This window comes from Silene latifolia, chromosome 3, assembly GCF_048544455.1.
Source record: "Silene latifolia isolate original U9 population chromosome 3, ASM4854445v1, whole genome shotgun sequence".
NCBI classification, from domain to species: Eukaryota; Viridiplantae; Streptophyta; class Magnoliopsida; order Caryophyllales; family Caryophyllaceae; genus Silene; species Silene latifolia.
Window position 1 is genome coordinate 4,854,575 of NC_133528.1, and position 15,629 is coordinate 4,870,203.

The 15,629-nt window shown below is 39.8% G+C and overlaps 1 protein-coding gene across 1 annotated transcript; it reads right to left on the reverse strand.

Moving 5' to 3' along the window:
* Window positions 1-3,988: 3,988 nt before the first annotated feature.
* Window positions 3,989-7,103, reverse strand: LOC141646880 (uncharacterized). Its single transcript, XM_074454863.1, has 2 exons — window positions 6,812-7,103; window positions 3,989-6,383 (listed from the first exon to the last, which is right to left on the reverse strand). Exon 2 carries the CDS (start codon window positions 6,252-6,254, stop codon window positions 4,149-4,151), a length of 2,106 nt encoding a protein of 701 aa, XP_074310964.1. The 5' UTR covers window positions 6,255-6,383; window positions 6,812-7,103; the 3' UTR covers window positions 3,989-4,148.
* Window positions 7,104-15,629: the final 8,526 nt, after the last annotated feature.

Below are 15,629 nucleotides of genomic sequence, written 5' to 3' on the forward strand. Positions count from 1 at the left end.
TCGCCTCTCACATTCTCTCTGTAAATCTCACTCATTTTCTCTCATTTCTTCCTTTGATTCTCATCAAACCTTATTCCTCATCACTGATCCATACTTTCCCACTCTCCTTTCTCTCAATCAATCACCATGTCAATGGATTTATACCTAAATCGCCATAAATTTGAAAACTTTTCGAAGTTTACAGCAGATCTGAGTTTTGTTGACTCGGATTATGAAGACGGTCCTTGTTTATTCAACAACACTGTTGATTTTGTTCGAGTTGATGATTATTTTGTTCGAGTTGATGATGATTTTGTTCGAGTTGATGAAGATTTGGAGGGTGTGATTCGAAATGATGTTGATGGGAATATTGTGACTGATTGTGGTGTTGCGGTGCTTGAATCTGAGATCGATGATGATTTTCAGAAACGTAGGGAAGAAATGGCGGAGTTTGTTCGGGTTGATTCTGAGAGAAGAATGAAGAAGATGGTGGAGAGGCGTGAAACCAAAGAGCATCGTCGTTGGTTTTTGATGGAATTGTCAAAATATTGGCCTATGTTTGCCCTAGAACTTGAAGATGACGATGATGTGAAGGGAGATGGAGTTACTGCAGATGACGATGATGTTGATATTGCTGGTTATAGTCAGGACATACCTGAATCTGTTGATATTGTTCTTGACACCTATGGGGAATGGGATACTATTATCCCTGATTCTCAACCGTTACCTTTGTTTGGGGAGGTCTAATTCTGTTTCCCTGATTCTTTTAACATTTTTTTTTTTTTCATATGGACTAGTGATGATATAAGTTGCCTAATATGGGTTTTATACTCCTTTTATTGACCTTGTTATTGCTCAATGATCTTATTTGAGAGCATAAAACACATTCCATGCATTACGCCACCACAATAATTTGTGATGCAGGCTATGCAAGGAGTGTTGTTGGTTATGTCCACATTTGATTCCAAACTGTTGATGTCTTACCGAATTAGCACTGCCCAATTTACATTTCATTAAACTTAATGTGCCCAAAAGTTCATACAAACTTATGCAAAGTTCAAAACAACCTAAAATTTACTACTGCATGCTTCATATGCTTCTGTTATGCTTTTGTTTACTCCAAAAAACTTGCTTCATCTGCTTCTGATTTACTACTGCATGCTTATCTTCACTTGTTCAAAACTTGTCTGCTCTGCTTCATAGTTGGATGCTTCATATGCTTCTGTTATGCTTTTGTTTACTCCAAAAAACTTGCTTCATCTGCTTCTGATTTATGCATGCATGTCAATGTCCATTTGTTGTTGTAAATTTTCAACCTGCACTGATAACACCCTCTTCAGTAATGTTACCAACAGGATCATTTTCACCTGTTGGGCCATTACTGGAACCTGCATGTTCTGTTAGTTCTGAAATATTTTCTGCAGCACTAATTGATTCCAACAATTCACTTATTGAGCTTGCATAACCAAGATTTTGTACATATGTGATGCACTCTTTCACTAGTTCTGCATCAGTAGTTAGATATTCAGGTAGTATACCTTGTGTTGCCAGTTTTGACTTGTGCATATGAGGCACTGGATAATCAATCCCACCTTTTAGCTTCATAATTTCTAGCATACATGCCTGCAATGTAATGAACACATAGTTCAGTTTCAGTACTTCTAACTCTGTAAATGCTTTCACTGTGTTTTCAACAAGCTCGTCAACTTTCTTGGACTTTTTCTTTTGCTGAAGAGCTTGAATGGCTCTAAAAAAGCCCAAATCCAGTACATTTAAATCTGGAGAATTAGGAGGCTGATAACTAAATTAAATATTCCACCCATCTGCTTGTCCATGCTTCTTGAAATCTGCATCTTTGTTAGTTAGATGAGGTCTTGCATTATCCTGCTGTATCAGAATATTTTTGTTGTAGTTAGCTGCCCATTTTGCCTTAATAGTAGGCAACACATTGGTAATCAACATCTCCTTGGTGACTTGCTTAGTTATTGAGTCTATAGACTTTGTTTCTAATGTCCCTGCACTTCTGTTTTTTGATTTTCTCTTAGCTGGTACCTCCATTACAAAAGGCCATATATCAAGTTTTTCATCACAAATTACTTCCTTGTTTGGACCATATTTAGGTCTTGATACACAACACATGAACATGACTTTAGTTATGAATCTTTTTGATTGAACACATCTATGGGGTCTTTTTTCTTTTTTGCCTACATAAAACCTTTGAGATGGTTTTGTTATAAAAAACCATTTCTCATCCATGTGCACTAGATTACTTTGGTCTTTAAAAACAAATTGTTTGGTAAGCTTATCATATTGAAGTTGTGAAAGACAATAAATTAATCTATCAAGTTTGTTCTTATCTGTCAATAGAGGCTTGACTGCATTTGTATGTGAGTCAATCGCCTTTGCTTTCACCCATCTGTTTCTTGTTGATTGACTAACACCCTGACCCTTCACTAACTCCATGTTGAGTTGTCCTACTACCCATCTCCATATTCTCTAGTTTGGTAGTGTCAAATGTGAGTCTGCTTGGCATTCTTCTACCTTTCACTTCTTTGTTGACATTGATACCATCCCCGCAATATATCTTGCTTCTTGGCTTGATTCCAAATGTCGGCCACTTTGTCTTTCTACAAACCCCAAATTGTCCGCTATTTCGACATTGAACCATGCTTTGGTTTACCACCTTTGCTTTTTTCTAGTAAAAGATCACATATTCTTGATCTTTCTAAATTATTCAGATTTTTTGTCTTCATTTATTGAGAATGTTTTTGTTGTGTTTCTGAAATGGTAAGAAAGTTGTTGTTTGGCTCTATGCAAATAAATGAATTTAGTTGATCATCCTTTCTATTTATATCATCCTTGAACTTTGCATCATGTTTGAAAACATTTGGGCGCATAAAATGAAATGTTAGTGAAATTTGGCTCCTTATTTGAAATTTGGTGCCAAATTTGGAGCCAAATTTTCATAATCAAGGCCATTTGCAGTCAGGTACTTACTTTGACACTTGGGTTTTGTGTGAAGGACAACCAACTTGGTTGAAAAGAATGGAGAAACCCATCATCAAATCTGAAGTCCAGATTAATCACCCGTTTTTTTTTTTTTTTTTTTTTGGTTTCGTGTTGCCTAATTAGCTGTAATTAGTGTAAGAAGACACTAATCTTACGTCCAGATTTATTAAAACGTTTATTATTGTTAAATGGAGGCATGTCTCCATATGTAATGGTTGTTAAACAACCTTGTTTTGTATAATTATCACTAATGATGTACTAAATGGGACAGTTTAATCCCATTCTTAAACATGTACTAATGTTGTTCTATTTTTTGGAGGGAGCAATTAACTTTATGCTTTATCTTATTTAACTACTAATTATTCAACACTCTCTCCACTCAACAAACCCCACCAAAGTCCTTTATTCATTCTTTATTCACTTCCTTAAATATTGTGCCCCATCCAAAGGGGAAGAAAAAGAAGAATAGGAGGGAGTATATAAGATGACCAAATGTAACACGATGGTCTAGTTAGTGTTAACGTTTATTGTAACCTATTTTAATCGAGTAGGTCTTCTCCCTTAATACGTTTTTATTTTAAGATAAAAAAATGTCAATATTTTTTTAATAGGAAATAACCCTTTAATGATAAAACGTTCTAACTAAAGTACATTTTATCGTAAAATGGTTACATTTAGTACGACTTAATTTTTAAAATAGTTAGCTATTTTAAAAAAGAATTGTTTTAGCCGTACTTTGTTCAAATTTAGATCCGCTCTCCATTTTAACGGATTAAATTTTATCTCAAACAATCTAACAAACATATTTCTAAGTAATGAAAGATGTTGTGGAGGAGAAATTACAAGAGTACTATTGTTGGTATTCCAACAGATCCAGAAAGATGAAGTTGTGGAGGAGAAATGGAGTTCGGGTTAGATGTTACGCTAATGCAGCCGGCTAAGCTAATCCTCGTTGCTCTCGGTTTTACATTCTTGGTATTCCAACAGAACCAGAAAGATGAATGAAAATCTGAATCAATTCAAAATGTACAAATAATTCTTACCGAATATTAACATTATAAGACGATGACAAAATACGGTAAAACACAGCTATTTAACTGTTTTACTAATTACTGTAGTTCAATGCTAACATATTGCACCTGAAACTGATTAGATGCCAGTCATGTAGGTTTATAAACTGACAAAGCCGAAATCACCCGCTCCAGCCTATTCATTCTCGATTGGTACTCAAGACAACGAGCTGCAAACGATTTCTGATCAGACTTATCCATCACTGGCAGGCTGGCTGTCACCTGACTATTAACTGGAATGTTGCCGTCATTCGTGTCTGGGTCCTGACATAATGCTTCATCTGGTGCATCTTTACAAGCTCCATTACTTTCAGTTGGTTTTTTGACATGAAAAATATTAGCCTCTAGATACTCCGACTTCATTTCTAGTTTCACACCGCGCTCAGACTTTCCCAAGGCCCCTTCAGACCGTATCAGTGGACACCGAACCATAACCTGCTCAATTTCATCGTCTAAATTCTCGTGTTTTGAAGCTAACTGTGAACAAACAGAATACATTGCATCACAGTCTTGCTTTCTTTCAAGAAGCATTTCAGCCTGTTCCATACCGCCTTCTTTCTGATCTATGCCTGCTAATTTGCTACATGAAATGTTGGTCTTATTACAATCATTCATGCAACGATTGGTGGACCCCAGCTCTTCTTCCTCGTCTTCCTCCATACCAATGTCATAACAGATTTGCAGGAGATCAGGAGAAAATTCATCTCTAGGTGGCGATATTTCCCTAGAGTTTTCCCCGTCACTTGTATCAAAACTTTTGGCTATTCTCTTTACTCTTTTCCGAGTTCTCAACTTCCTTTTACATCCTACCAGCACCAGTTCCTGTCCTAACCCTGTCCTCCACCAATCAAAGTACCTAGACGTAATATCTCCTTCGTGCAAACGAGGAGGCAGGTACAGTTTCAAACCCGCGAAATTCTGAACGCAATCCAATTCACTAGACTTGCATATATCAATAGACTCCGGAATATCCTGATCAAACCCGAATTGGAGAGCCACCCTATGAGGATTATAATTCTGAACACAATCGAATCCCCACAATTGACCAACCATCAAACACCTAGCAAATAATTTCCAATCCTCATCGGAATCCACGACTACCCACATCCCTGAATTGACATAAAACCTCGGTAATGACCAATTCTCAGTAACCATGCCATATGGACGCCATCGAAAATTCTCCCTAGCTGAGTCTAGACACATATCTACATCAAATTCATCACATAATTTCCTAACATGACTCTCCCAACGCGCTAATCTAACCTCTCCACAGTCAATCATCCTAGGGACGGGTCCTAGCAACGGAAACCTCTCCCAAGCCCAAACCTGAACTAAATGCAATGGAGATAACACAAGGACTGGACTGTCACCATTACACTGACCTCTTACAGATCTCAAGACTTCCTTTTTCAACAAGGTCAAGTCCCTATAGATGGAAGCTAAAACAACAGGACCAAATGCGAGTTTAGCTCCACAACTAATCCTGGCCGCCATGATGAAAACTGACTGCGGAACAGCCCCGAGACTCCTTCCTGGGAAAACATGGCGCGCAAGCCAAAGAGACAGAAAACCAGCATACTCTAATTCATCACCACATCCCATAAAATGTTCTTGCCACCTTAATTGAGTCAAACTATTGCATTTATCCTTTAATTTTCGATATGACATGATCAATTTATTCTCAACCTGCTGAACATCGTCTCCTAAACATGAGCTATTACTCGAAACAGAAACACCCAAAGGCGAAAAACCACCCAAGACATAAACATCCTCTAATGTAACAGTAGCTTCACCCCATGGAAAAACAAAGGTGTTAGTCTCAGGACACCATTTTTCAACTAAGCTTAAAATAAGGTCAGTAATTTTGGCAATGTGGTAAGTAGAACCCTTAATAGCATCAAAGATACCGGCTTTTCGCCATTCCGGTTCATGGGTTTGTCTCAATTTCTCTACCCATGTTATCCATCCTTTAAGAGGGGTAGAGTGGCAAAGAAATAATACATTCGGGTTTGACGAGGATGAAAAAGATTGAATCTTTGGAAGTTTAGGTGGTAATGCATTGAGATTTAAAGAGGGTTTTAGAAAATAACCTGTTCTTTCAGTTGGGTTTTGGGGAACTTCAGAAGTTGCAGGATCAACCATGAACTCTACTCTTTCTTCTATAATGGTGGTTTCTAAGGATACTATTTCTGCCATTGATTTTTTGTGTGGACTGAACTACTGAAGCTCAGGAAAAATGGCAACTTCTGAATTCTGATATTCTGAAATTTTGTGCTGCTATACCATGTTACTTCTTACTCCATAGTCTATATACGGACTATATACCTAAAGTTAAGACGGTCATAAATAAGACGGTTTTTACTTTTTAGATAAGACCAACCGACCAACTAAAATGGGTAAATATGTGAGCGTAATTCTAGCACCACGTTATATAACAACACTAATGTGTGTGGACCGTGGAATCGTGGATTACCAATTTGTTTTTCTTTACAAAAAGTTCGGTCTTCGAATGGACCAAACTCATATGATTGGTTCGGTCTTGGACCAATATTACCGAAATTAGATCGAAATTAATCGGTTTTGGACTGAACCGTATTAAAAATCGAAACCTCAAAACTGAGGACCGAGGACAGAACCCAAAGGACTCCGGTTTTTGGTTTGGTTTAGAGCAAATGGTCTGGGCTAGTCCGTTTTTTCGGTTTGCGCCTACATTTACTCAGCCCTACTTATAGCACCTAGCAGGCTAGCAACACGTTGAGCTCAAGATCGACTCGGGTATGCTCAAGCTCGGCCCAACTTGACCCGTTGGGGCTCTTCCCTTGGCCCGACCCAATCAATCCCCGACCTAGGCTGTTTCACGGTGGGCTTTCCCAAAACCGGCCCTCTCCCAACCTGTCCACAGCTGGCGACCCGCTCGGCCCATCCTTGACAAAAATCAATCTCCTCTAAAATCTAAAATAGATTTGAATTATGTAACTTCATGAATGAGAATTTTAGTTTAAACAATCTAATTTTAATTCATCTAACCCGAAACCGATCCAATTTAATTGAGGTCTATAACTTATTATGAACACTTTATTTGTGAGAAGACAGGTTGGACAAGTAGAGCCAAAAACTTGCACCAAAATGGATTGCACCAGAGGAAAAGTAGCATAAACGCTATTACCATTTTCGTCAAAAAAAAATAAATATTAAAACTTTTGTCTTGTACACAAAATATGACAATGCTAAAATATTTATATAAAACTATTCTTGTCTTGAAAACCGCGTAAAGTCAAATAATAAGACTACCCTAAACATAGATTCATATACTAGTAAATAAGTGTACAAGACATAGTCATGAGTCATGAGTCATGAGTCAGGAGTCATGACCAAACTAATTACCAAAAATGAACCAAAAGTCCATAAAGACTCGTTTTTTGCTCGAGATCATAACTCCATATTTCTATGTAGTCTCTCTTAAAACGGAGGTATCCGACTCGACAAATGAGTTCGGCTCACAAATGAGCAACAATTAGTGTCAAGTGATATGCTATTACATTGCTAAAACGGATACCTCCGTCGTATGCGAGACTAAATGTTGCTCATTTGGATGAGCTATTTTCCGGTCTAAATGTTAAACCGGGTTCCAGATTATAACAGACCTCTAAACTTCTAACTTTAAATAAATTAGATCTTAAAATTCTTAACCCTATAAACCTGACTCAGCCTATATTCGCTCAAACTGGCATTTGATCACCTTCCTATCTAATAGATGCAAGTCATGTAGGTTTATAAACTGACAAAGCCGAAAAAACCCTCTCGAGCCTACTAATCCTCGATTCATACTCAAAACAAAGAGCTGCAAACGCGTTGTCACAGTTATCCGCCACTGGCAGGCGGGCAGCCACCTGATGTAATGCTTCATCTGGTGCATCTTCAGAAGCCACTGTGATTAAAGCCCCATTACTATCAGTTGGTGTTCTAATACGCATAATATTGGCCTTTAAGTACTCTATATTTCGCTCCCTAGCAACGTCCTTACACTTTCCCGAGTCCCCTACAGATTGTATCAATGGACACCTAACCATAACCTGCCCAATTCCATTGTCTGCCAGTTCCATACCGCCTTCTTCCTGATCTATGCCCCTGCTTAGCTCAGTCTCCGCTAATTTGCTACAAGAAATGTTGATCTTAATACACTCACCTTCATCGTCTTCCTCCATACCCGTGTCCTCTTGTGAGGTTAACACACACTTCATCTTGAATGAACTACCCATACCAATGTCATTACCGACTTGCAGGAGATTAGGAGAAAACTCATCTCTAGGTGGCGATTCTTCCATCGACTTTTCCCCAACATTTCCAACAACTACTATAGCTTCAAGCTCATTACTTGTATCGAATATCTTTGCCATTTTACTCACTCTCTTCACAGTTCGCTCCTTCCTCTTACATCCTACCAACGCCACTTCTTTTACGTCGTCTAACCTTGTACTCCACCAATCAAAATACCGATATGTAACATCTCCTTCGTGTAATCGAGGAGGCAGGTACAGTTTCAAACCCTTACAATTCTGAACACAATCCAATTCGCTAGACTTAGATATATCAATAGACTCCGGAATATCCTGATCAAACCCAAATTGGAGAGCCACCCTATGAGGATTATAATTCTGAACACAATCCAATCCGCTCAACTGGCCAACCATCAAAAACCGAGCAAATAACTCCCATTCCTCATCGGAATCCAGGACTACCCACATCCCCGAATTTACATAAAACCTCGGTAATGACCAATTCTCAATAGACATGCTATATGGACGCCATCGAAAAGTCTCCTTAGCGGAGTCTAGACACATCTCTATAACATCATTGTCATAATAGAAATTACTCACACGACATTCCCAACGCGCCAATCTAATTCCTCCATTATGGTTCAGGATCATCTTAGGAACGGGTCCTAGCGATGGAAAGTGGAAACCTCTCCCAAGCCCAAACTTGGGGACTAACTGCAATGGCGATGACAACTTTAATCGACTACTTAAAGGTCCTACAAGTTCCCTTTTCATCAAGGTCAAGTCCCTATAAATGGAAGCTAAAATAACAGGACCAAATGCGAGTTTAGCCCCGCAACTAATCAATGCAGCAATTCCAAAAACCTTCTGCACAATAAGCCCGTTATTCTTAGCTGGGAAAACATGGCGACTAATCTATTTGATTTCCGCATCCCATTAAATGCTCTTGCCACCTTAACTGATACACATGGCGGTCTTTATCCTTTAATTTTCCATATAAATTCTTCAACTTTCTCTTAATTCCTTTCACATTTTCCTCCAAAGAAAAGCTACCACCACAACTCGAAACAGAAACACCCAAAGGCGAAAAACCACCTAAGATATAAACATCCTCTAATGTAACAGTAGCTTCACCCCATGGAAAAACAAAGGTGTTCGTCTCAGGACACCATTTTTTAACCAAGCTTAAAATGAGGTCAGTAGATTTATTAACTTGGCAAGTAGAACACTTAATAGCATCAAAGATACCGGCTTTTCGCCACGCAGGTTCATGGGTTTCCTCCAATTTCTCTACCCATGTTTTCCATCCTCTAAGAGGAGTTGATTGGCAAAGAAATAAAACATTCGGCTTTGACGACGATGAAAAAGATTGAATCTTTGGAAATTTGGGTGGTAATGCATTGAGATTTAAAGAGGGTTTTAGAAAATAACCTGTTCTTTTTGCTGGGTTTTGGTCAGCTTCAGAAGTAGTAGGATCAACCATGAACTCAATTCTTTCCTCTACAATGGTGGTTTTTGAGGATTCATCTTCTGCCATTGTTTTCTGTGAGGACTGACGCTCAGGAATCAATGTTCAGGAAAAATGACAACTTCTGATACTCTGAAACTTTGTGCTTTAATACCGGGCTGCTACTCAAGTTCTTATGACTTTATGAGGGTATACCTAAAAATTAAGATGGTTTTAAACAAGACGGTCTTAAAAAAACCAACCCAATGGGTAATTATGTGATGTGTGGACACTGGACAGTAGAGTAGTGGACTAGTGGAGTACCAATTTGTTTTTTCTTTATCTCAAATATGGCTAAATATGTGAGCTTTGTAATAGGAATATTTATACTAGTTGGGCCTCAACCATCACCTTAAGTTTTGGTTGAGTTGGTTCATCTATCATGGTATCAGAGCCAGTGTGACCGAAGGTCACGGGTTCAAATCCTGGTAACCTCAAAACTCCTCAAAAACTCGAACTCGAAGTGGAAACCCAGCACACGGTACGGGGGAGCCGGTGCACAACTAACCACTCTTCAGGTTTTGGTTGAGTTGGTTCATCTATCACTTTGTTAACCACTCTTCAGGTTTTGGTTGAGTTGGTTCATCTATCACTTTGTTCTTGCTAGAGGTGAACATCGTCGGATCGGTCTAAAATCGGATCGGATCAGATAGAACCGGACTCGTATAATTGAATTAGTCTTGGATTAAAATGAACCAAAATTTATGATTTTTCATTTTAGATATATGATTATTAAACATTAATTTCATTGAATGAAATAAACTACGAGTAGTAATTAAAATTCTTTGATAAACATAACCACCAATATTATGTTTATTACGATTTTTGAGGATAAAATGTTTAATTCACAAATTATTTCATAAAGTTATTAGTTGATATCCCGTGCTAAAGCACGGCATTTGCGAGGATTAAATTAATTGAGCCTGTAGAAATAAAAAATTTTACATAAATGATTGTAGTTATAATAGTTATGAAGCTTAGTCACGAAACACCTAAATTTCGGTCCATTAGATTCAGACCGAAATTAATCGGTCTTAGCTTGAACCAAACTAAAAACCGAAACTTCAAAAAATGAGGACCGAGGAAAGAACCTAAAGGCATCCGATTTGAGTTCGGTTCATACCAAATGGCCCATGCCAATCCGTTTTTCCGGTCTAGGCCTAAACATGCTTAGCCCTACTTTTAGCACCTAGCACCATTTTGAAATCAGGATCGGCTCGGATATGCTTAAGCTCGGGTCGATCAAACCGATTCATAAGAGCTTAGCAAGTTATTACATCACTGCATTTTGAAGCGTCTAATTGTGAAGTATGACAGTTACTGTAACCTGTTTCTAATTTTCTGTTGTTCCTTACAATTTCTGTACCTTGTGCAATGCAGCTATGCTCTCTTCGCAGCGACTGATATATCCCGCAGCACATACACAGATAATGTCGGAATGCCCTGAAATCATACATACAAATCCCTCTCTCAGGGCATACAACAAATCAACAATAGAGGGTAAAACACAGCCTATTTAAATTATAGTAAGTTTATAACCAAGTTTCCATTTTAATTACTGAGTTACTTTTGCTCAAATGGCAACATATTGTACCTGAAACTGATTAGTGACAGAAGGTAACTCCAACCGCGAATAAATGTAAGTTATGTAGGATTAGAAACTAACAAAGCTGAAATCATCCTCTCGAGCCTACTAATCCTCGATTCATACTCAAGAAAAAGAGCTTCAAACAGGTTGTGAATATAAGACAATAGGAGTTGGGTTGGGTACTTCTTGTTTGGCGGCATCGAGGGTTGTGGCGGCAGGGATAGGTTGGCTGCCATCGATGAAGCCTAAAAGGCTAAGACCAAACAAGATGTTGGTTAACTGAAACCTCCATGTCGTGTAATTTAGAGGATTCAATTTCACGACATGGCTGAGATTGGGTGCCGTGAGGGGATGAGCAGCATCATGGGGGTTGGTGACGGTGGAGTCTTGCTGGTTGTTAGTCATGGCGGAAGGGTAGGTGTGGTGTTTGGATCGTTTAAAGCTGGTGCGTTTTGGTCGAAGGGGGTTGGATCGTTGTAGGCTCGAAGATACCATATAAGACAATAGGTTTTGAGAGATATGAAAAGCTTGTATTTCTGTCAATGAAGTTTACAGTATATATAGTTAGCTTAGCTATGTAATTAGGGAAGGGAAGATTATACAATAGTCCTAAATGTAGTATACAATAATTTGTTACTGATTTTACAAGTATATGATAATGACTTGATTTTATTGTGGAGATTATGATTGTGTAGAAGATATGGGAATATCGTCTGAGATATTGCTAATACAAGCTTTTCATATCTCTCAAAACCTATTGTCTTATATGGTATCTTCGAGCCTACAACGATCCAACCCCCTTCGACCAAAACGCACCAGCTTTAAACGATCCAAACACCACACCTACCCTTCCGCCATGACTAACAACCAGCAAGACTCCACCGTCACCAACCCCCATGATGCTGCTCATCCCCTCACGGCACCCAATCTCAGCCATGTCGTGAAATTGAATCCTCTAAATTACACGACATGGAGGTTTCAGTTAACCAACATCTTGTTTGGTCTTAGCCTTTTAGGCTTCATCGATGGCAGCCAACCTATCCCTGCCGCCACAACCCTCGATGCCGCCAAACAAGAAGTACCCAACCCCGCTCACATGTCTTGGGAGTCGTGGAGGGAGTCGTGTAGGAAGCAGGAGGGAGAATGTGTAGGGAGAAAGTGGTCCAGTCGTCAGTTGTGGGAGATGGTGGAGTGGTGATCGATGGATTTTCGAAGGGATAGATGCCGTCATAAAATTTTACGTGACGGGAGGTGTAAATACGATGAGTCTTTGGATCAAGACAGTGAAAGGCACTTTGAGTGGTCGAGTAGCCACCGAAAACACATGGAATAGAGCGGTCTTCCAATTTATGTTTGGTGTATGGTCTAAGCCATGGGTAGCATAGACAACCAAAATTGTGGAGGTTGGTGTAGTCGGGTTGTTTATTGTGAATCATAAAATATGGTGATTTACCGTTTAGTGACCGAGTGGGTAGTCTATTTAGGAGATAAGTAGCTGTGCTAAAGGCATACGGCCAATATTTGGTAGGGAGGTGCGCATGGCGGAGAAGGGCGAGACCCGTTTCAACTATATGACGATGTCGTCTTTCGGCATACCCGTTATGTTCGGGAGTATGCGGAGGAGAGGTCGAGTGAGAAATTCCGTTGTTGAGGAGAGTGGTATTTAGTTTAACATATTCTCCGCCATTGTCGGAAAAGAAATGTTTGATTGGTTTATTGAAGTACTTTTCTACAACGGCTTTAAACTGAATAAAAACTTGATTGGTTTCAGATTTTCGTTTTAGTGGATACATCCAAATATATTTACTGTAGTGATCAACGAATATGACATAATATTTATAATGATCAAACGAGGGTACGGGACTCGTCCAAAGGTCAGAAAATAATAGTTGTAGTGAGTCAGTGGTGCGAAATGACGATTGCGAAAATGGTAATTTTTTGCTCTTCGTGATATTGCACGCTTGACAGTGGTCAAAGTTATGAAAAGAAAATTGCAAATCTTTATTAATTGTCTTCATTACATCATAAGATGGGTGCCCTAATCTATGATGCAATGATAATGGAGCGAGTCCTTTGGTTGTACTATAGGCGCGCGGTTTCGGAGGACTCCACTCGTAGATTCCGTCTCTAACTCGGCCCTGTAGGAGTGTGGTTCCCGTTGCCATCGCCTGTGTTGGCAATCGGTAGGCCGGAACCATCTCCTATAAGGAGTTCATCGATACCGGAATATGGTGAATGAAATGCTAGTGTGTCAAGGTCGTGGGTTACGTGGTGACTAGCACCACTATCGAGCAAGTAGCTGGGGTTAGCAGCCGAGGGACCTGCGGTCATTCCCACGGCGTGAGCCTGAGGTGTGGGTTGGTGGTGTCGGTTTGGTGGTGGGGCAGGGAAGACAATGTTAGGGTATAGCTTACGGAAATAAGGGCAATTGGCAATAACATGCCCCGTTTCGCGGCACCATTGACAACGTCCTTTGAAAGGACGGGGGTTGGCTTGGTTGTAGGTGGCGGCAGGGGTGGTAGTTTGGTTAGTGTAGGTGGTGGATGGTTTGTAGTGGTGACGATTGTTGTTGTAGTTTTTATACGCCGCATTGGCAGAGGGTTGAAAGTGATTGGTGGGTGGGTTTTGTTGAAGAATTAGTTCCTGTTGAAGGAGTTTTTCATGGAGCGCCTCGAAGGAAATTGGTGTATCGCGGGCTCGGACTTGGTCGATGACGGATTTATATAGTTCGTAATCAAGGCCATTTAGGACTCTTGAAATTACGTCTTCGGGATCGAGAATTTTACCCAAAAGGGCAAGTTGATCCACGCAAGCTTTTATCGAGTGAATGTACTCGGTAATGGTTTGATTTGTGGTTTTCGAAATCGAATCGAATTTGGTTTTGATTTGTTGTATGTGAATGCGCGAAGGATTAGCATAGGTTTGGGCAAGGATGTCCCAAGCTTCCTTCGCTGTTTTCGCCCTAACGATTAAGGTTTGAAGGGCATCGGTTATGGTACCCATAAGGGCACCAAGGATGAGTCCGTCTTGTTTTAACCAAGACATGTGAGCGGGGTTGGGTACTTCTTGTTTGGCGGCATCGAGGGTTGTGGCGGCAGGGATAGGTTGGCTGCCATCGATGAAGCCTAAAAGGCTAAGACCAAACAAGATGTTGGTTAACTGAAACCTCCATGTCGTGTAATTTAGAGGATTCAATTTCACGACATGGCTGAGATTGGGTGCCGTGAGGGGATGAGCAGCATCATGGGGGTTGGTGACGGTGGAGTCTTGCTGGTTGTTAGTCATGGCGGAAGGGTAGGTGTGGTGTTTGGATCGTTTAAAGCTGGTGCGTTTTGGTCGAAGGGGGTTGGATCGTTGTAGGCTCGAAGATACCATATAAGACAATAGGTTTTGAGAGATATGAAAAGCTTGTATTTCTGTCAATGAAGTTTACAGTATATAGTTAGCTTAGCTATGTAATTAGGGAAGGGAAGATTATACAATAGTCCTAAATGTAGTATACAATAATTTGTTACTGATTTTACAAGTATATGATAATGACTTGATTTTATTGTGGAGATTATGATTGTGTAGAAGATATGGGAATATCGTCTGAGATATTGCTAATAGTGAACACAATTATCGGTCACTTGCAGACTGGCAGCAATCTGACCATTGCCATGAAGAACATTGGCTTCTAAATACTCCGAGCTTTTTTCCATTTTCATATCTTGCTTGATCAAATTTCGTTCCTGATTTCGCTCCCTAGCAACATCCTCAGAATTCCCCAAGTCCCCTTCAGGCCTTATCAACCCTAGTTTTCTATCAAGAAGCATTTCAGCGAATTCCATACAGCCATCTTCCTGATCTATGCATCTCCTCAGTTCTGTTTCCGCTAATTTGTTGCAGGAAACGTTGATTTTACTACACTGACCCATGCTCCGATTGATAGTCCACACCTCATCTTCATCGTCTTCCTTCATACCCGTGTCCTCTTCTGAAGTTAACACACACTGCATATTTAACGAACAAGTCATGCCAATGTCATTACCGACTTCTTCTGAAGTTTTGGCCATTTTATTCACTCTATTCTCAGCGCTCTTCTTTCTCTTACATCCTACCAGCGCCACTTCTTGTACGTCGTCTAACCTTGTCCTCCACCAATCAAAGTACCGATATGTAATATCTCCCTCGTGTAATCTAGGAGGCAGGTACAGTTT

Excerpts from the sequence above, each read along its gene's own strand:
- LOC141646880 (XM_074454863.1), bottom strand. The coding sequence starts at position 6,254 with ATGGCAGAAATAGTATCCTTAGAAACCACCATTATAGAAGAAAGAGTA.